At 33.8% G+C, this 27,314-nt stretch overlaps 2 protein-coding genes across 2 annotated transcripts; both read left to right on the top strand.

The window, feature by feature from the left end:
- Positions 1–2,780: 2,780 nt before the first annotated feature.
- LOC114306037 (proteasome subunit beta type-3-A) lies at positions 2,781–14,386 on the top strand. Its single transcript, XM_028251189.2, has 7 exons — positions 2,781–3,131; positions 3,273–3,454; positions 3,537–3,644; positions 11,273–11,362; positions 12,091–12,175; positions 13,534–13,628; positions 14,037–14,386. The coding sequence occupies exons 1-7, from the start codon at positions 3,126–3,128 to the stop codon at positions 14,083–14,085; spliced, it is 615 nt and encodes a 204-aa protein (XP_028106990.1). The 5' UTR covers positions 2,781–3,125; the 3' UTR covers positions 14,086–14,386.
- A 2,682-nt stretch (positions 14,387–17,068) lies between these two features.
- LOC114306032 (uncharacterized) lies at positions 17,069–25,730 on the top strand. The gene is made up of 3 exons (XM_028251185.2): positions 17,069–17,254; positions 17,504–17,604; positions 25,086–25,730. The coding sequence occupies exons 1-3, from the start codon at positions 17,157–17,159 to the stop codon at positions 25,598–25,600; spliced, it is 714 nt and encodes a 237-aa protein (XP_028106986.1). The 5' UTR covers positions 17,069–17,156; the 3' UTR covers positions 25,601–25,730.
- The last annotated feature ends 1,584 nt before the right edge of the window (positions 25,731–27,314 follow it).

Genomic DNA, 27,314 nt, shown 5'->3' with positions numbered 1-27,314 from the left:
ATAGGGTTATCCGACCCATGAAAACCACCCAACCTGAACTGCCCGCATCTATTTGGGTGATTTTGCATCATCATTAGGGTCGGATGCGGGTTAGAATTTTTCTATTGTGTGAGTTGCTGGCAAGTTATGGTTTTTACCTGCACCCGCACTCATCCACCCGCATCTGTGTATATACATATTTTTAAATCTAGACAATTAGATTTTCTTGTAAGTTTTATAAGTGTGTAACCATTATATTCTCTTCTCTCACTCACTTGCAAGTAAACAAATGTTTTGTAACTTGTTTTGCATTGCAAATGTGGAAACCCAACAAATATTGGTAACTTGTAATAAAATGAGTAAAAGGGCTTATTCATGGTTATGCTTCTTGTTTTTCATTAGTTGGTAAGTTCAGCAAATCCTAGAATCAATTTTTCAGAAGTGATGTTTGTTCCATTTTTATTAAAACAACTATGAGTTTTGTTTAGCGTATACCTTTTCTGTAAAGTGAATGTGAGTCAATTGATTGATTCTGGCATGTGTTTATGGTCTATTTCCTTTTGGAAGTAAATTAGATAGATATGCTGTAATTTATTTGGCATAAATCATTTGGAAAATAATGATTTCATGATAAGAAATATGTGATTTTATAACCCAAAATAATATTAAAAAATGAGTCCAAAAAGAATATTTAAAAATTAAGTTTTAAACGAAAAGCCCAATTTGCAAACTACCTGTACATTCACGAACCTTATCCGCACAAATCGCAATCCATACTACGGACGGTTGCGGGTTCAATTTCTCTCAAACCGCAGACATGTGGGCTGGTTCAAACTGCAAACTGAACTGTCAAAAATCGATCTGTGAGCACCCCTATGTAATTTAATAACTAAGAAGTTTACAAAAGTTCCTATATAAGATCACGATCTTATCTTTTCTCTTTTTTAGATATTTCTTATCAACCATTCTTAATAAAGATAGTACATAAAGACAAACTTTCAATTTTCAAAGTAACAATAAGTAACAACAATATTGATATTTAGACAATAAGCATACATACTTTTTCAAGTAATAATGACCAAATAAAAATATTATATAAGATCTTTTATTTTAAAATTTAAAACATTTTCAAAGGTATAATTGACATCATTTATGTAATATTCAACTATATTTAATTTATAAAATAGCAACAGATAATTATGGTGTAAGGTACTTTAATCTTAAAGAAGATTTTTTAAGGGAAAAAAAAAATGAGAAGAAAGATTAAAAACATGTTAGATCTAATTGGATCCTATTAAAAAATGCATAATTACTAAACTAACAACAAGTCATTATGTAATTAGTTATTTTGGTATTAAATACTATTAGAAGTTGTATTATGTCATTTTTCACTAAAAAATAGAGAAAAAGTAATCGGAAATATGTTGGACATGATATTTTCAAGAATTATATGAATCGTAAAAAATGAATCGAATCGTGAATCGATTGTGCATTGTTCGATTCACTATCGATTCACTTTCAAAATAGATTTATCTATAGATTCTTATCTATTTTGTAAAAATTATGAATCAAATAGTGAATCAAATTGCGAATCATAAGATTCTAATAACAGAGGGATCAACAAATCCATGTCCCGCACACCATTCTTATCCATTTCGGTCCTTAACTCCGGCAAACCCAAAAATGGACTCCAGCCGTTCTCTCACCACCATCCCAAAAGAGCCTGAACATTCAACTTTGTATACTCAGCTGTCAGACCACCCTTCCTTTGCCGCCTCTCTGCTGAATCACCGCCAACACCATTGAAGGTTCCCTCATGAAAAAAGTGCTTCTGTCATATCTCGGGACAGAATAGTGATCCTTGTATGCACCATTGTGGGTAAGGGTGTTCGCGGATCGATTTTGTGCGGTTTGCGGTTTGGTTTTGACCCGCCCGCATCTATGTGGTTTGGGAAAAAGCCAACCCGCAACCGCCCGTAGTGCGGTTTGTGGTTTATGCGGATAGGGTTTGCAAATGTGCAGGCGGTTGCGGGCGGTTTGCAGTTCACACTTTTTTCTTTAAAAATTAATTTTTGAGTTTTTTTTTCCCCATCGAATTTAAGCATCAGATTCATTTTATATATTTGTGATCATTTGATAACAAATTTCTGATGAGTTTACAAATAAAAATTGAATATCAATACATTAAATGAAAGTACCCAAAACAAAGAGACCCTATACTAACATTTTTCTATGAAAAAAATGTATATCAATGCATTAAAGGTTGTACTCAATTAGAATTACCAATTCAGTAATCAATAATCAAACTAGAAATTCCATCGACCACTAGAAGGAAAATTTTATTAGGAAAAAGTAGATGAATCACCAATGAAAATCATATAAGAACCAAGTTTAGGACTTGATAATTTTACAGCATTAAGAAAGTTGAAAAATACTTAAAAATAAGGATTCTAGTGTCATAGAGAATATAATGGTGCTCCTGTTAAAGTTACAAAGTTGGTATATAAATAATAATAATAATAATAATAATAATAATAATAATAATAATAATAATTAAAGTGCGGGCGGTTTTGCGGGTTGCGGGCTTTACCCGCGACCCGCCCGCAACCCACAAATTTGTCATATTTCAAACTGCATCCGCCCGCATTATGTTTGCGAAACCGGTCATTTATATGCGGGGTGGGCGGGTTGAACGGTTCGGATAAACCGTTGCCCACCCCTAATTGTGGGGATCTTGTTCTCCTTTATGAATTTTTATAATAAAATATTTATAAGGGTAAAATAGCTTGTAAAATACCTCCAATATGATATGGTGGAATATAAAAATATGTTAGCAACTGATTGTGATACAAGTCTGTGAAAGGATCCATTTTTTAAATATAATTTTTCATTTCTAAAATAAAAATGAAAGTAGTGGGGAACAAACCGATCGGTCTGAAAACGTACGAGAATTGGTGGGTTCAAGAACTAATCCGGCCCGGTTAATTTGGTTCTTAACCTATTGATATCGGATTGTCGTCCAAGCCACCACACTTGAAGTAGGTACAGAAAGGAACAGAAGAGCCCTCCATTTTTGCAGAGTTGAGAGTCCTCTGTTTCAATTTGTTACCCTAAAAACTCATCCGAAGCATCAATAGTCTCCTCCAATGTCGGTATGTCACTTCTTCATCTCTCTCTCTCTCTCTCTCTCTCTCTCTCTCTATATATATATATATATATACGTATGCATATGCATTAATAATTGTTGGAAACCCTAGTTTGTTGAGATTATAATTGCGTGGTTTGATTGACAGATCTTCGAGTACAATGGAAGTGCCCTAGTAGCGATGGTCGGCAAGAATTGCTTCGCCATTGCCAGCGATCGCCGACTGGGCGTTCAGCTTCAGACCATCGCTACTGATTTCCAGAGAATCTACAAGATTCACGATAAGCTTTTCATTGGTCTAGCTGGACTCGCCACTGACTCTCAAACTATGTAAGTGAATCCTGTATTTTTATTTTTATTTTCGGGGTCAATATATTTGGTTGTCATTATGGTTTCGTTTTTACTTTTAAAGGTATCAACGTCTTGTGTTTCGTCACAAGCTATATCAGCTCCGAGAAGAGAGGGATATGAAGCCCCAAACCTTCGCTAGCCTTGTTTCTGCCCTTCTTTACGAGAAAAGGTTGGTAAATACTATATGCATATATATGTATGTGTATGTGTATATTGCTTCTTTATGTCCATATAACTGAATTATCGAGTTCTAACTTGTAATTGAGTTCTAGGTGGGATTTCTTGTACTCTAGCAATGTTTCAGTAATCTGTTTGAAACTTTGGGGTTTGCTGTAAATAACTTGGTTGGTTATGGTTTGTACTAAACCCATTTGACTTTGGTTTTTTAACTTGTGGTTAGCATATGAAGTCACCATTTCTGGCAAATTTTTTTGTATGGCTTGCACATGTTAAATTGCATTCCCTCTGATGGCTTGATTTGAATTTTCAGGGAAATGAACTACCTTCATTTGATTTACAATAGATAGTTTGTCATTAATTGTAGACTGGTTTAGTTAAAGAAAACAATGATCATGGGTTTTTGTGTACCATGGGAAGGTAATTTTACTGTATGCGGTATTTGATCTCTTACTCATACGTAACTGGTTAAGAATAAGATGCTGTATCGGTCTATTGGACAAAAGAGTATGCGATGGAGTTGGTTATAGCATTAAACTTACTTTAAGTGTGCTAGAAAATTGTGGGCTAGTGACTTCAATAAATATTAGGCTACATTTATGTGGACAAGGGTATGAGTGTTGGGTGTGGTTTGTTGGTATGTCTCTAGTGTTGGATTCATCAAATTTTGAAGTCCTAGGACAAAGGATAGTGTAAATATTCTCATTTTGTTTTCTAGGCTAACCAAAGTGGTGTTTTCATTTAACATAAGGTGTTAAGAATGGTATTGAACTAATTTTCAAACAAACATGTATCAAAAGTAACATAAGAAGGGAGTTTTAGGTACAATTGTATGGTAAAGTTGTACTAGACATGCTTGCTAGGTGAGTATGTAACTATACATATTGGACCCATATCGCCCATCCTAACTAGTTGCATATGTGTCTGACACACATATTTACAGATTTAAAAAGTCAATATGATTTTGATCAGTGTTATTAGAGGCAATAGGCGTACCAAGGCGCCAAGGTATCCTGGAGCATAGGCGAGGCGCAGGCTTCACCGAAGTGAGACACACCTTGTACGGAAAAAAATATACAATTTAATATAAGTAAATAATTTAGGGTTCGATATAAACAAAATGACATGTTAAGCATTTAGTGTTTTTTGGAGATTAGGAATTAGGGCTAATTTTTATTCTATTATTGATTTGGGGTTGAATGCCTAATGTATCGGCATCTGTAATAAGAGTAGGGATCTTCTGTAGTTGCACCATATTAAATCAATGGTTAGATTTTAAACAAAACCAATTAAAGTAACAATAAAAAAAGCCCTCAAGACGCAAGCCTTCGGCCAATCAGGCGCTTTATTACAGTCGTCTAGCCTGGAACATTACAAGGCACAAACCTTAGGATTGGACGAGACTTGGGCCTAGGCGCACGCCTAGGCAGGGCCGGCCCTAGGCTAAGGCTGGTGAGGCCTGTGCCTAGGGCCCCAAAAATTAGGCCCAAAAAAAGGCCCCAAATTTATTACTCTTGCACTACATTAAAAACTTAAAATGGCCAAATTCTGTTTAATTAATTTAGGCCATTTTAAAGGGGTTTCAAAAAATCTATTTGGCCCAATTGATAAAAGGCCCAATTAAAAAATATTTATAAGTATTAGTTGTTAGTCCAATTAAAAAAACAAAATATATTTATATGTATTAGTTGTTAGCCTAATTTTGTATGGCCTATTTTTTTTTCTCTTTATGGGTCCAATTATGTGTTTTTTAGTATTTTTTGAAAAAATATTTCGCACAATTTTTATTTATTTATTTTGTAGATACATCTAATTTAGAAATGCTTAAAAACTATAAAATTTGTGTTTTTTTTTTTAAAAAAAAGTTACCAAATACAAAAAAATATAAAAAAATACGAATTGCAAATTGAAACAATTATTTTTAAAAACTCTAAACCAAACATAGTGATTTTTTTTTTTTTTAAATATCTAAAAAGGTCCTGAAAAATTATTTCGCCTCAGGCCCCTGAAAACTCAGGGCCAGCCCTGTGCCTAGGCGCACCTTATCGAAGTCGCTTGGCCTGGAACACTATAAAGCGCAAACCTTGAGCCTAGATGGGACTTGGGCCTAGGCGTGCCTTTAATAACACTGATTTTGATATTAAGCATTTAAGGTTTATGCTAGCATGGGTATATGTAAGTATGCAATATGTTAATGCATACAAGATATGTTGCAAAATAAATTTATTTGAATATAAAAGTGCTAACTAAAGCTTTAATAGAACTAGGCATATATATATATATATATATATATATCTTATAATGATTCTTGATGTTGTTATCAAACTTTGTAGTAGTACTTCTTGATATACATGACCTCTATTGCTAGTATCGTAAGATTTGCAATTCAAATCATACAATTCGTGATTTGAATCATACAATTCAATACAAAATACAACAATCAATACAAATTGAATATGGCACATAATTGTACCTGAATCATTGAATTGCTTACAAATCAAAGAATCACACGATTCTGCTTGCTGCATATATCGCAGGTCAACTGCTACGTTGGTGGTTCTAACTCTTAAATTTTTTATTTTACAGTTTATTTTTTTATTATTTATTTATTTATTTATTGGTTAGAATGGGTCTTCATTAGGTCATCACTAACTTTCTGTGCTACTTTTTGTCCATCTTTTGTCTTCTCTCTCTTTATTTGATCTCAATATTGAAATCATAGTAGAAAACGACTTTTAGAAATGGTTAATAAGGAAAAAGAAAAGGTTATGATCTTACATGGAACCATTGTACCTGTGTGAGAGGGTAATAGGATGCACTTGAGGTGCAATTATTGTGGGAAAGACTTTTAGGGTGCAATAATTTGTATGAAAAATTATTTGGCGAGAAGCATGATAATGTTGGCTTTATATACTCAAGTTTCAAATGATGTTAAAAATATTTTTTACAAATTTTGGGTGAAACGAAAATGATATTTGTGGATATTGAATGTTTTGAAGAATTTTGGGGGATTAAAAGTAAGGACTGTGGATGTCCATGTCACGAAAAAAGGAAGGGAAAACAACAAACTCTAAATCAAATGATGAAACAAAAGCAATCCATGAATAGGGATATTTGGAGAGTAATTTATGGGCATGCATTGGCTTTCAATTTAGTTAAAAGTCCTTTTGTTTATAAAGATGTTTAAATCGGTTGGTGTATATTATGTGGTGGGATTAAAACCACCTAGTTACCATGAGGTGAGGGTATCCTACTTGAAGAAAGAGATGACCATGTAAATGAAAATTTAGAGGTGTATTGGAGAGAATGAAAGAAGATGAGTTGCATTTTGATGTCCGATGGATGGACAGATTGGAAAATCTTGGCCCCTTGCTAGTTTTTTGGTTAATCGTCTAAGTGGAATGATGTTTGTTAAATCAATAGACATCTGGTGTAATTAAGTATTCGATGAAATTATTCGAGTTGCTTGATGATGCAGTGAAGGGGAGATTGGGGGAAAATGTGGTTCAATTGGTGACTAAATAGTTCAACAAAAATTGGTGACTAATAGTGTATCAGCTACATAAGTGATTTGGCAGTTTTCAAAAATGCACTAACCAAAGCAAAAGAAATTACTGTGTACATTTATAGGTATGCTTGGGTGCTTCATTTATTTAGAAAATATACAAAGGAGGAGTTGACGTGGCTGATTGATACTTGATTTTCCACCACATATCTTACATAAAGCACAAGGGACAATTTTGGGAGATGTTAGATTTTGGAAAGCAATCAAATATTTGTTGAACTACGTGCTTCCTTTGGTGAAAGTTTTAAGGCTTGTGTATGGTGGTGCAAAGTACATATGATCACATTTAGAGGATTGATGATGAAAGATGGAATTTACAATTCCATAGGCCCCTTCATGCAGCGGCATATTATCTTTCTCCATAGGTCTCTTCGAAGATGGAATTTACAATTCCATAGGCCCCTTCATGCGGCGGCATGTTATCTTTCTCCATAGGTCTCTTCATGCGGTGGTATATTATCATTATCTCATTGTTTCAAATTTATTTGAACAATATAAAGAGTATATATGATTGCATTTGGAGCTTGGTTATTAAAATCTCAATTTAGAACTTACGATTCATTTAGGGAAAATCGATCTGTATCTTGTAAAAAATCCCTTCTAGGATCTTTCAATCCTGATAGCTAGATTTTGTAGGATTGTAAAATCCCAATCTGATTTGATCATACCCGATCCAAATTTTAAGCGTTGTTTTGTATCGTATGTTTATTTGTTTTAAATTTTATGTTTTTTGTCCTTCCAAATATCAATTTTATGTAGTCCAAAAAATAATTCATATTTAATTAAAATGGATTAAGAAGACCAAATTCAAGTATTGCAATAATTTAGAAAAACTAATGAGTCTAAAAACTAAACTCATTCCATCTCTTCTCCAACTACGCTTTGTTGTACTCTTTCCCATCTTCCTCACTGCATAAGAAGATTATTCAGCTGTTTTTTTTACTCCCTGTTATCATTAATGAAGTAGTGTAAGATCTATTTATTTGTTTGATTCTCTTTGTTTAGGTTTCTTGGAGAATGCTTTTTCTTTTATTCTATTTATGTTTTCCCTCTTTTTTATTGCAATTGTACACTAAAATATGATATTATTTGTCACTACTTTCTTTTTCTTTTTTCTTTTTCTTTTTCATGTATGCTTTTAATTTCTTTTAAGGTGTCCAAAGTTGTTCTTTATTTTATTTATTACCACTGTAGTAGAATGCTAAATATTTAAATTTATGACACATATACTGCTATCATTTTTTTTTCCTGTTTTGAGTTTTCTATCTATTTTTGCAAAGTGTTATGTTATAGAATTCATCTTCTCTACCTTTTTTTGATGAAATACAAAGTTTTTACTTTCGACTTTTCTATTGTATAATACTATATTTTCACTTATTTTTAGTGTAATTTAGGCTTATTTTGTATACACCTTTTAAGATTTGTTTATTCAAATTAAATTATCATGCAATTTTTCTTTTATGGCAGGTTCTTACAACCCTTGATCCGATCCTATACACCTATATAAGGCCTCTTCATGAGGTGGCATATTATCGTAATCTCATTGCTTAATTGTTTTTTGAACAATGTAGATTGTATATATTATCGCATTTGGAGCATGGTTATGAGAATCTTGATCTAGATCTTATGATTCATTTGGGAAAACTTGATCGGGATCATGTAATCCGTTCTAGGAAGGATCTTGAGAAATGCTAGACACCCACAATTTCAGAACCCACAAATTTACCTACAATGATGTAGCAAGGGAGTTGGGCCCTATATGATTGATTGTGTGACAAATCAAAAGTTGAGACTTATCATGCCACATCATTGTGGATGAAATTGGGAAAGCCTTTTTTAGGGTTCTAAAAAAAATTTCAAGGATCTTTTGATCTTGATAGTTGGATCTTGTAAGATCTTTCTTTTAACTCTATTTATGTTTTTGTTTTTCATTTTTTATTTTTTTATTGCTATTATTGTACACTAAGATATGATGCTATTTGTCATTGTTTCCTTATTTCTTCTTCTTCTTTTTATTTTCACGTATACTTTTTGTATTATACTTCTATTTTCTTTTAAGATGTCCAAAGTTATCCTTTATTTTACGTATTACCACCGTAGTAGAATGCTATATATTTAATTTTATGACATGTGTATAACTATCATTTCTTTTCTTTTTTCTCTTTTGAGTTTTCAATCTATTTTTGCAAAATGTTATGTTATAGAACTCACCTTTACCACCTTCTTTTTTTTTTTTTTTTTTGATGAAACACACTCTTACTATTGAATTTTCTATTGTATGATATTATGTTTACATTTTGCATGGAGCATTATATTTTTCATACAATTTTCACTTATTTACATTCAATCTATTTTTGTGTACACTTTTTGAGAAAGGTTTATTCAAATTAAATTATTATGTAATTTTTCTTTTACAATAGGATCTTACGATCCTATAAACCCTCTAAGGCCTCTTCATGCAGTGGCATATTATCATAATCTCATTGCTTCAAATTTATTTGAACAATTTAGAGAGTATATGTGATCACATTTGGAGTTTGGTTATGAGAATCTCAATCCAGTTCCTACGATCTTACGATTCATTTGGGAAAAATTAATCTAGATCGTGTAAAAAATCCCCTGTAGGTAGGATCTTTTGATCTTGGTAGTTGAATCTTATAAGAACTTTCTTTTTACTCCATTTATGGTTTTTCTTATTTTTTTATTCCTATTGTACACTAAAATATTATACCATTTTTTGCTACTTTCTTATTTCTTTTTCGCGTATACTTTTTGCATTATACTTTTCACTTATAAATTTTCATTTACATGGTTAACTCATTTTTCTAGTAGGATACTCTCACCTCATGATAAGTAGGTGGCTTTAATTAGGGACAATCCATGGTTCTACCTTTTGGGAAGACAACTCATAGTTGAAAAAAATTATTGTAAAAGTTTAAAATACAATATTAATTCTATCGACATAAAAAAGTGAATAATATTACTATTTACAAAATATAGTAATTACGTCTCTGTTCTGATATTAAAAATATATCTGATAGGCTTGAAATCAAAATGTCAAGCAATGTGTTTCTCATTGAATGCAATCAAGAGAAAACCATTTTCCATCTTATTAAGTAGTTGAGTCTTGGTAAGTTTCATAGTTAAAATTTTATATTTCTATGCGTTGAAACATGTTAAAACTAGACAAATTAATCCATAATTCATTTCAATAAGTAGTATCAAATTTCATGAACTCATTTCTAAGAATGTCATGTCAAATGCAAAGATGGCAAATGTCTTGAGCCTTTTGCAGTAGTCTTTAATGCCTTGAAAATGATTTCCTTTGTGACCCCACATAGGAGAAAGTTTTGTTGTTTTCTAGGGTTTCAATATTGGGATCAAATAAAGAGAGAGAAGATGAAAGGTGGGTAAAAAGTAACACAGAAGGTCTGTAGTGACTTGATTGAGACCCATTCCAGCAAAAGAAGGGTAAAAATTAAAAAAAAAAATGTGAGTCGGGGCCGATCAGGTCCGTGACATATGTAGAAAATAGATTCATGCGATTCTCTGATATGACTCAGGTACGATTTGAATTGTGAATCGTACGACCTTAACAAAAGAGCTATATCATATTAACATTTAGTATTATCATCAATTAGTTTTGGTACTTTTTGCACGTTGCATCATCATTTTTGTTCTTTGTTGTTTCTACCTTTGTTGTCAAAGAGTCCTTTTGAATATTTTTCTTCTTCTTTAAGTATTTTCTTTCTTGGGAAAAACTCAAGTGATTCTTCCTTGTGTGTGTGCATGACTTCCAGATCAAAATTTATTGGGCATAAGTGAAGCGATGCTGTTTTGTCTTTTGCATACTTGTGCTTTTCTGTTTGTCTGTGCCTTTCAATTTTGTTATTTGAATGGTAAAAAAAGATTCATGTAGCTGACCACAATTGTGTGGGAACAAGGCTTAGTTTGGTTTGGTTTGTTGTGTTTATTCTATTTTCTATCCTCTTGTTCTACCTTCTGATTTGATGAAGTAAGTTTTGGCCATAAAAGCATACAATTGTTTGGTGTAGGTTTGGTCCATACTTTTGCCAGCCTGTGATTGCTGGATTGGGAGATGACGACAAGCCCTTCATTTGCACAATGGATTCAATCGGAGCCAAGTATGTAAACCATCTTCTCTTGTTTTCTCCATTGTTTCAAAACCATCAACATACTAAGAATTATTTGATTCTACTTCTTCTTCTTCAAAACTATCAACATACTATAAGAAGTATGTAAACAATTGGAGCCAAGTATGTAAACCGTCTTCTCTTGTAGTAGTTAGTGTTTGTTAGATTATCAGCTGAGATAAACAGTTAGGGTGTTAATTGGCTGAATCTTGCAAAAGGAGTAAAATTGAAGTAAGGTGAGTGAATGATAGATAGAACAGGAGAGACGGAAGAGGGGTTAATTTTCTATTCTGAAACTTGTATCCATTTTTCTTTCAATATTAATCTCCATGACAGATGCTCATGGAACTTTGTTTTTCTACATCAGTAGTAATTTTATTCTTCTTCCACCAAGAATGCATCAATGACACTATTGATGTATTTTCGTAACTCGGTGTAGTGGTTTAGATTTTGTTGGTGTGATGTTGGGAATTTGAAGCTACTTTCTTTTCTCTTTCTTGTTATTTTCTTTTCTCTTTCTTGATTGTACTTGGGTTGTGCCTACATGGCATATTATCTAATACAATCTTCTTTGTTGCTTATATGAAAAAAAAAGGCAGTTAGTGGAGCTTTGCTAAGAACCAAAGTGAAGCTTGCTCACTTATTGTTCTTGGTTGGTATAAACTTGGCATGATAGTGACGCAGTTTTGCTTGTTGGTTTTTTGTCTTCCTGAATGCAGGGAGCTTGCAAAAGATTTTGTTGTTGCTGGTACAGCTTCCGAGTCTCTCTACGGTGCCTGTGAGGCAATGTTCAAGCCTGACATGGTTTGTCACAATTTAATCTTGAACTACTTTTACAAATAACATTTCAATTGATTTGCAAATGGAATGCATGTGCATGTATTAATATATGGAATCGTAATATATACTATAGCAGCAAGAAAGCATACATTCAAAATTATGTCACGCTCAATTTCAAATAGGCAAAACTTTTTTTCAAGCCTTGTCTTGAAACCTTCCTATTTGAGCTTGAGTTAATAAATCAGAAAATGCATATATTTGAAGGTATTTGAAGGATAAGATATGACATCATGTGGAGTTGCTAGTGACCTACACACTCTACTGATCAAGAATTTGCACTATGCACATGCAAAGTTGTAAGTATGTATGTATGCAGATTTCTTCATATCTGCGCAGGAGAGATTCATTGAGCATATTCAGTGAGTAGTCTTGTTTCGTTGACTTAGAAGAGAGTTGAAATTATGTTCTGAATTCATTTGCTGACGATGCTTGTAAGCATCTGTTCATTGAGCAAGGATAGTAAAGTGCCGTTTGGTAATGTTTACAATTTACTGTTTTTTGTTTACAGAAAACATTGAACTTGTGTTTATTTTTTGTAAAAACGAAAATAAGTAACATGTTTGGTATACGTGTTTTAAAACCTTGTTTTGAACAAGTGAAACAGGTGGTTGGCTGTAGGTGGTGGCCGAAGATGGTTCTCAATGGTCGGAAATGGTGGCTGGATCTCCAAAGGTGTTGACTGGAGGTGTTGCTGGCCGTAGTGGCCAGAGGTAGTTTCCTGCTGCGGGAGGTGGTGGTCGAAGGTGGTTTCCGGTCACGGGAGTTGGTGGTCGGGGGAGGTCACTGTGGTGAGGTTGGCTGGTGGTGGTGATGGGTGGTAGGCGGTGGGTGAAGGAGGTGAGAGGAGGAATGAACAAATCTTTTTTTTTTCCTGAACAAACGAAACCAACTTTTTTATGGTTACAAAAATTTAGTAAATTTTGTAAATTGTTCATATGTTTTTGACTTGAGGTGGGGTGACCATTGGTTCAATAATTAAGACTTGACCTAATAACCTTGAGGTTATGGGTTCAAGTCTTGGGGCCACCACTTTGTGCATTATGCCAAAGGTTAGGTATGTACTCAATTTTTTCCCTCCCAAACACATTAATATGTAGTAATTGGGCATTATTCATAAGTTTTTGAAAACAAAAATAGAGACCAAATGAGTTTTTATTTACAGTTTCATATTTTTTTGTAAATATAATTAGAAAATTGTAAATATAAATATTACCAAACAAGCGCGCTAACCCCTGATTTAAAGTTCAAAATTTTATATTACTGCTCAGCTTGAAGCTTTTGTTGGTAACTGCTGTTATTAACCCTTTGTCTCTATCACGCAGGAAGCTGAAGAATTGTTTGAGACTATTTCTCAAGCACTTCTGTCATCAGTAGATCGTGACTGCTTGAGTGGTTGGGGAGGACATGTCTATGTTGTGTAAGCCTCATTGAACTGCTTTTGTTTCTGATTATAATTTCTCTCTTCGAAGAATTTTATATATTTTCTTAATTGGTTGTGGTACTTAGAGATGCAGATATATAAGACCGTGGAGAGTAAATTAAGCATATTAGAGTTCGTGCGCACGCGTACATGCACATGCTTCTGTTCATTCATCTTTCATTGTTATTAACCTTATATATTGCTGTGTTACTCTATTAGGAATCATATTTTGTTGCTGGGTTCAAAATAGAGAATTGGTCTTTTTTTTTCCTCTCAAAATAGAGAATTGTTTTCACAAGAAAGATTCATCTGTCTCCTTGATAGATCATTTTGGTGCATTGAGTTTCTCATTTTCCAAAGTGCAAGTGATAATGGATATAATCTTGTTTGTTTTCTTTGGTGCAGCACACCAACAGAAGTAACAGAGAGAATTCTGAAGGGAAGGATGGATTGATCTGTTTCAGTAGAAGAGTCGAAGTCGTTCTTTTTACTGTCCCATTCGGAACTTGCATTTCTTCATTGCATGTCAACTTGCTGATGAAGGGGCAACCCTTCCACATTCTTTGTGGACTAGGGGGATGCCTTAAAATGTTCTCTACCTTTTGAAATTGATGTACTTTGATAATATAAAATTGGATTCACCTAGTTTCAAATTAGCTTCTTGTTATGCTAAATTCATGAAAAAATTAGACTCGTTTCTGAGTTCTACATTTATACGCCAGCTTGATCTCTCTTTATCAGCTGCTTTACTGTCTTATCCCGATCTTCTTTATGTGTGTTTTTTTTTTTTTTTTGGTTTGTTCTCTGATAGCATATTCAGTTATGCTTGGTGGAGTTTTTATCATTTGCATGACATGCCTTGTGTATGTTTGCTTATATGGTTGGTTGTTTTGTAGTTGTTATGTACAATCCCTTGGATAAGAACTTGGGACAAGGGCTTGGCTTGTCTTGTCTCAGGCTTGAATGACCATTTGGGAACTACAATATAGATGAAGACTGCATTTGAGCAGCTTCCACCAGATATAAAAGTTTGTATATGATTGTACTCGTTGTGGCTGTTCAATTGTTGGCACAAGGTGTCCTTGCTTGATAATCCACACAGATGAATGCTTGCATATTTATACCATCTATGTTATTATTATTATTATTATTATTATATAACAACTCTTTGAAGTTTTGTCACGATTTTTTCAATATTTCAAATATTCCTTTTAAATCCAATTGTGTCTAATTTAGTAACTATCATGATTGATTTAATTGTTTCACATACCCGTAGTGTGTCTACTTGTTTTTGTTCAACTATTTGTCCTTTTCCTTTTTTTTTTAAAATTTTTTATTTTTTATTTTTTATCTTACATAAAATAGAGGTTATTATGTTAGTAGTTAAATTACAATGCTGACTAATGTCTTTCTATAGACTCAAATTTAAAATTTTATTCACCAACACAATTAAGTGCTCTTTTTATAATCACCTGATTAAATTATCCAAGGTCTCAACTTTGCTTCAAAACATTACATTTTTATTTTTTAATTTGACCACTTGGATTGAACTTTTTATTAATTTTTATTTTTCTTTAAATTATGTTTATATGTCGGATTGTAAAGGGAATTAAAAGTGAAATGGGAATTAAAAGTGAAATGGTAATAAATTTTGTCAAATATATATATATATATGATTTATCTACGGAATTTGTTTGGTCTGAATTTGTCTAAATGAGTCTTTTTTCGAAAAGAGATTCCCACATAGAAGACTTCTTAGGAATTCAGTCAAATTCGGACTAAATAAATTCTGTGAATGTAACAGTGTTATGAATGTTCTGATTTTCTTAACTTAACCACAAAAATAAAAAAAAATAAACTTCAATCTTTTTATTATTGTTATTATTATTATTATTTTGATTTTATCTTTCTCCACTAATCCAAGATAGCAAATGTAAAAATTCAGGTGCACTGATGATGGGACTAAAGAGTGACGAGGCTGGCCAATGTGTGGCTAACCAACGCAATTTCAAGGGCAGTTAAGTTATACATACATGCATTATATGTGTCAGTTAATGCATTTTGAAATTCCTGGATTGGAATGACAGTCTCTCTCTCTCTCTCTCATCGCCTAATTCTGGTTTGTATTTGTATCCAGAGATGCTCTCTTCACTCACTCTTAACGCCCGCAATAGCAGATTTCTTCTTGGCTGTCCTTCTAATCCTTCAATAAAGCGGCACATTCTCTCTCTCTCTCTCTCTTTATGTGTTTGTGGTTCAATGCTCTTGTAGTTTTGCATCTAATATTCATTTGAGAATTGAGAGGGTATTTTAACAAACATTTGAAGACGGATTCTTATGAGTTATTAACCATCCATAAAATTAAATTGGATTTTGCATTGAACTTTTAATATCTTTGTTAAATGGTGATCAATTGTAAGCATTTCATGCACGTAGTACAACCCAAAAGTCCTGCATATCATATGTCGTCCTGCATATCATTTGTTTATTTCTTTGTCATGTGGGAACCAACAACCGTTAACAACATGCATTCCAGTGGTTCATCTTTAAGGTTGCATTTGGATTGGATTGTGATTTGGGTAATGATTTAGAAAGGGAGAGCAGTGGAAAAAGTCAAGGAAAATGTGACAAAAATACAAGTCAAAGCCTGACTTCATTTATCTCGTCTTTTCCTTTTTCTTTTCCTTTCCAAGTTACTACTGAAATCCATAATCCTGACAGTCTAATGCTGTGTTTGGTTGGGATTTTTGGGATGGGATTTGGAAAAGGAATGAGAAATGTAATCCTATTTATGTTTGGTTATAATAAAAAATATATGGGAAAGGAAAGGGGGTGAGAAATAAATAAAGAAATAAAAGACCATTTAGGACATTAATTCTATTTTATAACCAACAAAACCAAACATAGTTGGGATTTGGAATTCTATTAATTATTTCTCCTTTTCCTTTCATTTCCATTTCCCTTTCCATTTCCCTTCCCAAATCTCCCAACCAAACACAGCGTAAGTGAAACATTAATTAAATGAAAAAAAAGACGCCAAACCCAAATGAACACCTGGTTTGGCAGCCACCTTTTCTTTTAGTGGACTTTTCAATTACTAGGAGGGCTAAAAAAAAATTAAAATATGAATCAAATTTGAAGAATGTCTTGATGAAAAAAAGTTGGATCAAAAGTTGTTACCAAATGAGCAAAAAATCACAACAAAAACATTATGTTATTGTACCAGCCTTCAACATAGTAAATTGGATTGAGTTATATTTAGGTCATTGTTCATCCATTTCCCATGTTATTGTTACACATTTCCTACAGGGATTTAGAGAATAAAATTAATAAATATTTTCCTACTCCATTTATGCCATTTCTTCTTCTTGAATCTTGTGCATTGGAGAGAATCCTAATTTTATTTTTATTTTGTATTTTATTACTTTTTAGGAGTGAAAATTAAAAGGAGAGAGTAGTCTCTGATTCTTGTGGAGTACTCCTTAACAGTTCTTTGGCACCACTGACATTACTCAGCGAACTTAAATGGGGAATGTGATCGGCTCGTTTCTTTCAGGAGTTGGTAACGTTATCAATAATCTGCTTGGCTCTCCACTCAATTTTCTTTCTGGAAAATCCTGCAGGTAAACTTTAACATTGTTCTTCCTACATGTTCTTGCCCTTTTTTAACAACGTAAAATTGTTTACCAAACAAACCCAAAATATGCTTATGTTTTACAATTATCATAATTATGCGATTCATGAAATAATCACGATCTTACTAAGTTCGTAGTTTTATATGCATCGCATTTAATAACATGCCAAATGGTGTTTTAATTTACATATTGTATTTGCATACTGAGACATTTCTTCCATTGTCATTTGTTGTTCAGCTCAGCATGTGGCTCAACATGGGATTTCATCTGTTACATAGAGAATTTCTGCGTTGCTCATCTGTTGAAGTTGGCTATGGTTTCAGTTCTTTTCTACTTTGGTGAGTATACATTGTTGTAAGAAATCCTATAATCATTTATCAAAATTACTTGTATTGAAACAACAGATTTACTAACAAATTTGAAAAATCTGACATCCCAATCTACTCTACATGCCAAGTACATATGTCCATTACAATTTATTTTCTCCCTTATAGAAAGAAAAATGCATGGCCGGGGTTGCTTTGTCTTGAAATTTTCCTGTCCTATTCTAATGCACTCACAGCCACACGATATGGTGGGAATCTCTGTTGGAAATGGTTAATTTTTCCTAAGTTAGGTCTATTTTTTAGGTGGGCCCCGAGTGTCGATTAACTCGGGTCAAAGTGGTAACGCGTTCTATGCCGCGTTGTGATTCACGTGGTATATTTGGTTGCTCAAAACCATTACCGAGTGAATGGGAAATTGAAGCCAAAGTGTGCTCCATGAAAATGGAGTTTTGGTGGAAATTCCTTAAGGTTGTAAATTGGCTTGTCCCACATTGATTTGGTGGGAGGTTTTGAAAGGGTTTATAAGGCTTAGGGTGAGATACTTGGGGTGTGCCCCAAGGGGTACCCAAGTGTTTTAGAGGGAGAGGTTATGGGCAAAATGGGCTAGACCCATTGGACCCAAAAATCACCACACGCGCGCGCCGCCGCCGCCGTCCGTCCGTCCGGTCGGGCTGGGCTTGGGCGCGTGGTGTGTGGTTGGGTTGGGCTTCTAATCTTTTTGGGGCACACCCAAACAGGGCCCTTCCCGTTTTACTATCTGTTTGAATTCAAAACCCAACAGCTATGATACCTGTTCAATTCAAAACCAAGAGTTACATACCTGTTTATTTCAAATCCAAGAGCCACCTTCACATCTATAAATAGGACCACCCTCATTTGATATTTTGGATTCAGAAATTTCGTATTTCACTTCTGTTTTCTATTCTTCATCTTGCTGCATTTTATTTTTCAAAAGAAAGAGTGTAAACACTTAGTGTGTTCGTGAGGCAAACAATTAGTAGTGCTGCTATTGTTTGTAGAAGATCATTTCATCCTGGGAGATAGACGTCCGAATTCTGAAAGCACCGTGGAGAGGACGAATCTGTCTTAAGGACACAGTGTTAAACACTGGACTTGATCAGAAAAAATAATTCGAAGAAATTAAATCAAGTAAGTTATTTAATTACTTTCAGTGTTGTTTTTATTTGTTTATTTATTTAGATTTTAATTTTGTTTTTGTAACAAAATAAAATCTGTTATTTATTTATTTATTTTTATTTCGAGTTTGATTTTTGTAATCAAACATATTCTCTCCTTTTCTCTATTTCTTTTATTCTTGTTGTTGTTTTGTACACAACAGAATTAAATCCTTTTAAATACGGTGAAGATTGTCCAACAATCTTAAGACAGAATCCTTTTTGGGTATCTTCATTGTATTTAATTTTCTGTGTTTTCAAATTAATATTCTGGTTGGAAAAACAAATAGTGATTTATGCTATTTGACAGATAGTAGTAATATACTGTCTCTTTTCTTTGACAACTACTAGTAGTACGATACTGGTGTCATTAACAATTCAGAATATTATTTGGTATTACAGAAAATTCTTGTGATATTTTATTTTTCTAGTTTTAGTAACAAGGAAAATAAAATTATTTTGTTGTTATAATTATTTTCTGGTTTTAGTAACTAGAAAATTAATTTGTGTTTTAATATTTTCTGATTTTTGTAATCAGAGATTATGGCTACTACAATTGAAACTGCATCTGGCAGTGGTACTCCTATTGTTACACCTACATCGGTCCCTATCCAGAACCATGTTCATCATGGAGAAAAACCGGAAAAATTTAATGGTACCGAGTTTAAGAGATGGCAGCAGAAGATGCTGTTCTACCTTACAACTCTTAATTTGGCCCGGTTTCTCCATGAAGAGGCTCCAGCACTTAAAGAGGGTGAAAGTGATCGGCAAGTTGTTGCCGCTGTAGATGCTTGGAAACATTCAGATTTCCTGTGCAGAAACTACATCGAGCTGGTCCTAAACAAAAAGAGAAAGTTTACTGGAGATGGTCCTATACAAGGCGATAGTAGCAAGAAGTTCAAAGGAAAATGCTATAACTGTGGCAAAACTGGACATCGAGCTTCTGACTGCCGCCGCCCTAAAAAGAATCATGGAAGTACAAGTAAGAAGACCACCAATCAGGCCAATGTAACAGAATTGGATTACATCTCTGATGGAGTGAATGACATCAACCTCTCTGCTGTGGTGTCTGAGGCTAACTTGATTGGAAATCCCAAAGAGTGGTGGGTTGACACTGGAGCAACTCGTCACATATGTGCGGACAAGAAGATGTTCACTACCTACAATGAGGCTGCAAATGGTGAACAACTTTTCATGGGAAATTCTTCTACTTCTACTGTGGCTGGACAAGGAAAAGTAATCTTGAAGATGACATCAGGGAAAGAACTGACCCTCAACAACGTACTACATGTACCTGACATCCGGAAGAATTTAGTTTCTGGGTCTTTGTTAAGTAAAAATGGTTTTAGGCTTGTATTTGAGTCTGATAAGTTTGTATTAACAAAGAGTGGTATGTATGTTGGTAAGGGATACATGAGTGATGGTCTCTTTAAGTTAAATGTAATGACAGTTGTACCGAAAGTTGCTATGAATAAGAATAACACATCTTTTGTTTATATTTTTGAGTCAAATTTATGGCATGGTAGATTAGGACATGTGAATTTTGATGCTTTGCGTAGATTAATTGGTTTAGATTATATACCAAAGTTTGAAATTAATCCTAATCATAAATGTGAAATTTGTGTAGAAGCGAAACTAACTAAGGCTCCATTTAAATCGGTTGAAAGAAAAACCGAACCTCTAGAATTAATTCACACTGATGTATGTGATTTAAAGTTTATTCAAACTAGAGGTGGCAAAAAGTATTTCATAACATTTATCGATGATTGCACAAGATATTGTTATGTTTATTTACTTAGAAGTAAAGATGAAGCCTTAGAAATGTTTAAACTCTACAAAACAGAAGTTGAAAATCAACTTGGTAAAACCATTAAAATGGTTAGAAGTGATAGGGGTGGTGAATATGATGCACCATTAAATGAATTTTGTGCACAACATGGCATTATTCACCAAACTACAGCCCCTTATTCTCCACAGCAAAATGGAATTGCTGAAAGGAAGAATAGAACTCTAAAAGAAATGATGAATGCCATGTTACTAAGTTCAGGCTTACCACAGAACTTGTGGGGGGAAGCAATATTGTCTGCTAATTATGTTCTTAATAGAATACCCCACAAGAAAACCAAAAGCATTCCTTATGAATTGTGGAAAGGTCGACCACCTTCCTACAAATACTTAAAAGTGTGGGGGTGTTTGGCAAAAGTTGAAGTACCTGTTCCTAAAAAGACTAAGATTGGACCAAAAACAATAGACTGTGTGTTTATTGGTTATGCTCAGAATAGTAGTGCATATCGGTTTCTGACTTATAAATCAGATATACCTGATATAAATGTGAACACTATTATAGAGTCAAGGAATGCTGTGTTTTTTGAACATGTCTTTCCTTACAAGAAAGGACAGGAATTAAGTTCACAGAAAAGAACTTATGATTGTACACAAAGTCAAGAGACTAATGACAATCAAACACAAGAGACTAGTAATAGTCTCGACCAACAGGATTTAACTAATGATGAACCAAGACGAAGTAAAAGAGCGAGAACATCAAAATCCTTTGGTCCAGATTTTCTGACATACTTGTTAGAAAATGAACCTCAAAGCTTTAAGGCAGCAATGACAGGTCCTGAAGCACCTTTGTGGAAAGAGGCTGTTAATAATGAAATTGAATCCATTATGCAAAATCATACTTGGGAATTGGTGGATCTTCCACCAGGTTCTAAACCTCTTGGATATAAATGGATATTCAAGAGAAAAATGAAAACAGATGGTTCAATTGACAAGTATAAAGCAAGACTTGTTGTTAAAGGTTACAGACAAAAGGAAGGTCTGGACTATTTTGACACATATTCCCCTGTGACAAGAATAACATCCATTCGCATGCTTATTGCTATAGCAGCGTTGTTTAATTTAGAAATACATCAAATGGATGTTAAGACAGCTTTCTTAAACGGTGATCTAAATGAAGAGATCTATATGGAACAACCCGAAGGGTTTGTAGTATCAGGGCAAGAAAAGAAAGTTTGTCGACTTGTAAAATCCCTTTATGGATTAAAACAAGCACCTAAGCAATGGCATGAAAAATTTGATCATGCAATGCTTACTAATGGGTTTAAGATAAACGAATGTGACAAGTGCGTCTATGTTAAGAACACTGACCAAGGATATGTCATAGTTTGTCTTTATGTGGATGACATGCTTATCATTGGAAGCAGTCAAAACATGATCAAATCAACTAAGCAGATGCTTAACAAAAGATTTGATATGAAAGATATGGGGGTCGCAGATGTTATATTAGGAATGAAAATTACTAAAACATCTGACGGATATGCATTATCTCAATCTCATTATATTGAGAAAATTCTTGATAAATTTATCAAGGATGATTTGAATTTAGCTAGAACACCTGTAGACATCAGTCTTTATTTATCGAAAAATAAAGGTGATGCAGTGTCTCAGTTAAAATACTCCCAAATTATTGGAAGCCTAATGTACCTAATGAATTGTACTCGTCCTGATATAGCTTATGCTATCAGTAAATTGAGTAGGTACACTAGCAACCCTGGAGAAGACCATTGGAAAGCGATCATTCGAGTTCTTAGATATCTAAGATTTACTCGTGATCATGGTTTGAACTTTACTCGATATCCAGCAGTACTCGAAGGTTATTGTGATGCCAATTGGATATCGGATACTAAAGATTCAAAATCCACTAGTGGATATGTCTTTACTCTTGGAGGCGCTGCTGTTTCTTGGAAGTCCACGAAACAAACTTGCATCGCACGATCCACAATGGAATCCGAGTTCATTGCTTTAGACAAAGCAGGTGAAGAAGCAGAATGGCTTCGTCACTTCTTAGAAGACATTCCAATGTGGCCAAAACCTGTGCCAGCTATTTGCATTCATTGTGATAGTCAATCTGCAATAGGCAGGGCACAGAATCACATGTATAACGGTAAGTCACGACATATACGTCGTCGACATAATACCGTAAGGCAATTGTTGTCAAACGGAATAATCTCAATAGATTATATAAAATCTAAAGAGAATATTGCGGATCCGTTAACAAAAGGTTTGACAAAAGAGCTAGTGTATAGTTCATCAAAGGGGATGGGATTAAAGCCTATTACATAAGAGTCGTCATAATGGTAACCCTACTTATATGACTGGAGATCCCAAGAACTAAGTTCAAAGGGACAACTAAGTTATGTATGGCTCGCCAGAAATCACCAAGGGATTAAAATTCCTACCCATTCCTATGGTGAGAGTGATATCTGCAACATATGTTGTCTGCAGGGGTATAAGGATAAGCTTTGCTTTTAATGATTACTTATATCTTGATTAAGGCATAAAATCAAGACGAGTATAAAGAGATACTCACAATAAGAATCACCTATATGAGTGTTGAACTGGGGCCGGTTCTATGAGAATGAAAAGGCTAAATTCTCTAGAAACACTTATGAAAACCAGGTGCGTTCAAGGCCAAAATGAACACAACAGTGAGAACCACGATGTGTTAGAGGATATTTTGTGTGAAATCTATTGTCTTGGCTTACACAAACGGCTGAACAATTCAAGGCATCGCGTCCATTGGTTAGCCAGTAAGTCCGATAGGTTATCACTAGGGAAGGTTCAAAGCCGAAAACTACCTATCCTGATGCAAGATATTTTCGACTTATACTCTTTCGTTAAAGTCTGCATATTGTTGCATTTCCGTTGTCATCAAATTCCATTCATGTGGGGGATTGTTGGAAATGGTTAATTTTTCCTAAGTTAGGTCTATTTTTTAGGTGGGCCCCGAGTGTCGATTAACTCGGGTCAAAGTGGTAACGCGTTCTATGCCGCGTTGTGATTCACGTGGTATATTTGGTTGCTCAAAACCATTACCGAGTGAATGGGAAATTGAAGCCAAAGTGTGCTCCATGAAAATGGAGTTTTGGTGGAAATTCCTTAAGGTTGTAAATTGGCTTGTCCCACATTGATTTGGTGGGAGGTTTTGAAAGGGTTTATAAGGCTTAGGGTGAGATACTTGGGGTGTGCCCCAAGGGGTACCCAAGTGTTTTAGAGGGAGAGGTTATGGGCAAAATGGGCTAGACCCATTGGACCCAAAAATCACCACACACGCGCGCGCGCGCCGCCGCCGCCGTCCGTCCGGTCGGTCGGGCTGGGCTGGGCTGGGCCTGGGCTTGGGCGCGGGTGCGTGGTGTGTGGTTGGGTTGGGCTTCTAATCTTTTTGGGCCAAAAACATTTGAATTTAATTTTATTTTTTATTAAAAATAAAATTCATCCTCAAATTAAATTGGTTTGGATTATTTGTTCATCCAAACAGGGCCCTTCCCGGTTTCAAACAGAAATAAACTGTTTTGGAATTAATGCACACCCAAACAGGGCCCTTCCCGTTTTACTATCTGTTTGAATTAATTCAAATCTGTTTGAATTCAAAACCCAACAGGTATGATACCTGTTCAATTCAAAACCAAGAGTTACATACCTGTTTATTTCAAATCCAAGAGCCACCTTCACATCTATAAATAGGACCACCCTCATTTGATATTTTGGATTCAGAAATTTCGTATTTCACTTCTGTTTTCTATTCTTCATCTTGCTGCATTTTATTTTTCAAAAGAAAGAGTGTAAACACTTAGTGTGTTCGTGAGGCAAACAATTAGTAGTGCTGCTATTGTTTGTAGAAGATCATTTCATCCTGGGAGATAGACGTCCGAATTCTGAAAGCACCGTGGAGAGGACGAATCTGTCTTAAGGACACAGTGTTAAACACTGGACTTGATCAGAAAAAATAATTCGAAGAAATTAAATCAAGTAAGTTATTTAATTACTTTCAGTGTTGTTTTTATTTGTTTATTTATTTAGATTTTAATTTTGTTTTTGTAACAAAATAAAATCTGTTATTTATTTATTTATTTTTATTTCGAGTTTGATTTTTGTAATCAAACATATTCTCTCCTTTTCTCTATTTCTTTTATTCTTGTTGTTGTTTTGTACACAGAATTAAATCCTTTTAAATACGGTGAAGATTGTCCAACAATCTCAAGACACAATTGTGTGGCTACGAGTGCACTAGGATAAGAGAGACAAAAATTTTGGGATAGAGGATCTCATGCCAAGGTATAGTGCCTAGCATCAAGGCCAGCCCTAAGGAGAAACTAGCAAAGAAGCTGCCTTGGGCCCCCAATTTGAACACAATTTAAGGGGTCCCAAATAATTTTAGCCTTTATAGTAATAGAAAGACCAGAAGAAGTGCAAGTTTTGATGTACATTCCTTGCATCTTACATTCCATGATTTCCTTTAATCATGATGTGCAGTTCTCTTATTCTTGTATTCATTATACAAATTGGGCGTTTGCCGATGTTTTGCCCGGACACTATGCAAAACGGTATGGGCATGCTTTGCTACATGCTTCTTCACGGTTGAGCATGGTTGCACTTTCCTTTGTTATAAGCTTCCAAAGCTTAAGCGGAAATACAGAAAGCGTAAAAGAGATATCAAACGGTTCAATTCAAGCAGTACCGATGAAGAAGATAGAACATTTCCCTATCATGTACCTAGACACATGGAGGACAAAAGATCATTGTCTCGTCATTGGAAGGACTACAGAGGAGATCACTTGAGAAGATCTTTGAGGCCTAGGAGTCACCGTGTTCGAGTGGGGATTAGAGGGGATTCAGTTCATGTGAACAAGAGAAATTCCATGAAGTATGGTCATCATGGTAGAACAGTTCATGACATTAGAGTGACTAGAACATCTCAATTTGCACAAAAAGGTGCTAATTACAAGGGCTCAACTCGTCGGATGAGAAGGAAAGTGAAAGTTCCATGACATGTGAATCAAATGCCACCAAGAGAAGTGCAAGTTTTAACTGGTATGTAATCTTCACCCTCCTTGGAATTGTTTTACAAAACTGTTTTGAAACTGATTTTGCAAATTGTTTTTTCTGCTTCTGAAGCTATTTCATGTTATAAAGTAAATAGCTTTACACACACATTATGACTTTGTAGGAGCCCACTTTTAGGTATCAATTTGATATGGTTTGCAGTTCTGTTAAGACAGCTAATGCAGGCTTAGCTGTCATAAATCATTGAAGAAAACAAGAATAATGATAGCTTGATATATGTTGCTGGACCGATGTCCTATAAGAAAAATAATATAAAAGTTTATTTTTTTAGCTTATTTTTTAAATCCAGTGATATGTAAGTAAGATACTTGGTTGATAATTAGAGAAAATATGAAAGAAAGAATTGTTAAATATTCTAATCGACTGTCATATCATTAGATTTAAAAGTGAGTCTAATTTTTTCCGGCTCAATTTCAGGCCTAAAAGTTTCTCCTAAGTTCGGCTCTAAAATGGTATTATATTTACAAACCCACATAAAATAAATATTATAAATTAATAATTTTGTAATTTAGTTGGTAACAAAGCTTAATATTTAGCAATTACATCTTAGTTAGGTACAATTTCCCCTTTTAAGTGCAGCTGTTTATTTAAAATAAATAAAACTAAGTAAATTATATATGTATATATATCGGCAACTTACGTGTAAGTCCTAATAAGTAGATTTATTGTCTAATAGGTCCTGTGAGAATTAATAGTGTTTTTCATTAATTACTATTAAAAATCGTCACTAATTGTTAATTTTCGGTAACAGTTTGAAAATTGTCATAAAAAATGTCATTAATTATAAGTTTTAGTGATAGTTTAAAAAAATCGTCATAAAAAGTCACTAATTTTTAACTTTCAATGACAATTCGAAAAATTCATCACAGAAAAAGCGTTACTAATTGTAAGTTTTAATAATAATTTATAAAAATCGTAACAAAAAATCATTAATTGTCAATTTTTAGTGACATAAAAAATTGTCACAAAAAAAATTATTTTTAGCGATGATTTTACTATGACTTATTTTTAACAAAACTTAATAAGAATTAAATTTAACTATTAAGATCTATTAATAGTTTACCATATATATATATATATTCATGTATAATTTATATAATATATCATAATCAATTGGACTGGGTCGGGGCTTGGTTGCTAGTAACATTCCTAAGCCTAACCCATTTAATAAATAGGCCTAAAAAGTCCATCATGGCTCAATCCCATGGATTTAAATATGGATCTCAAATTTTGAAAGGGAAATGGGCTGGGCGCGATATACTGGACTGCAGGATTATTTACTCGAAAAGTATTTAAACTATTTAGAAATATTATTTTCACTCCTTAAATTATAGAAACGTAGAGATAAATTATTTAAATTATTGAAAAATATCATTTTTTTCTCTTAAATTATGAAAACATACAAATGAATCCCATAAACTATATAAATGTACAAATTGAACTCCCTAATAGAAGGGATCGAAATGAAACACACTAATAGTTTAGGATGTCTACTTGTACGTCTTCATAATTTAGGAGATAAAATAACACTTTTCAATAATTTCTAAGGTTAATTTATACTCTCTTTTTTTATTTATAATTTAGACTATGAAAGTAATATTTCTCTATAATTTAAGAGGTTTCATATAAATAATCATA

This window comes from Camellia sinensis, chromosome 3, assembly GCF_055761805.1.
Source record: "Camellia sinensis isolate YWXY chromosome 3, ASM5576180v1, whole genome shotgun sequence".
NCBI lineage: Eukaryota > Viridiplantae > Streptophyta > Magnoliopsida > Ericales > Theaceae > Camellia > Camellia sinensis.
The sequence above is the reverse complement of the archived record's forward strand: the minus strand, read 5'-3'. Positions and strand labels throughout refer to the sequence as shown.

Excerpts from the sequence above, each read along its gene's own strand:
- LOC114306037 (XM_028251189.2), top strand. Across the intron at positions 3,455-3,536 it reads GCCACTGACTCTCAAACTAT|GTATCAACGTCTTGTGTTTC; the intron begins GTAAGTGAATCC and ends TTACTTTTAAAG. Across the intron at positions 12,176-13,533 it reads CAATGTTCAAGCCTGACATG|GAAGCTGAAGAATTGTTTGA; the intron begins GTTTGTCACAAT and ends TCTATCACGCAG.
- LOC114306032 (XM_028251185.2), top strand. The coding sequence starts at position 17,157 with ATGGGGAATGTGATCGGCTCGTTTCTTTCAGGAGTTGGTAACGTTATC. Across the intron at positions 17,255-17,503 it reads CTTTCTGGAAAATCCTGCAG|CTCAGCATGTGGCTCAACAT; the intron begins GTAAACTTTAAC and ends TTTGTTGTTCAG. Across the intron at positions 17,605-25,085 it reads TTCAGTTCTTTTCTACTTTG|TTCTCTTATTCTTGTATTCA; the intron begins GTGAGTATACAT and ends CATGATGTGCAG.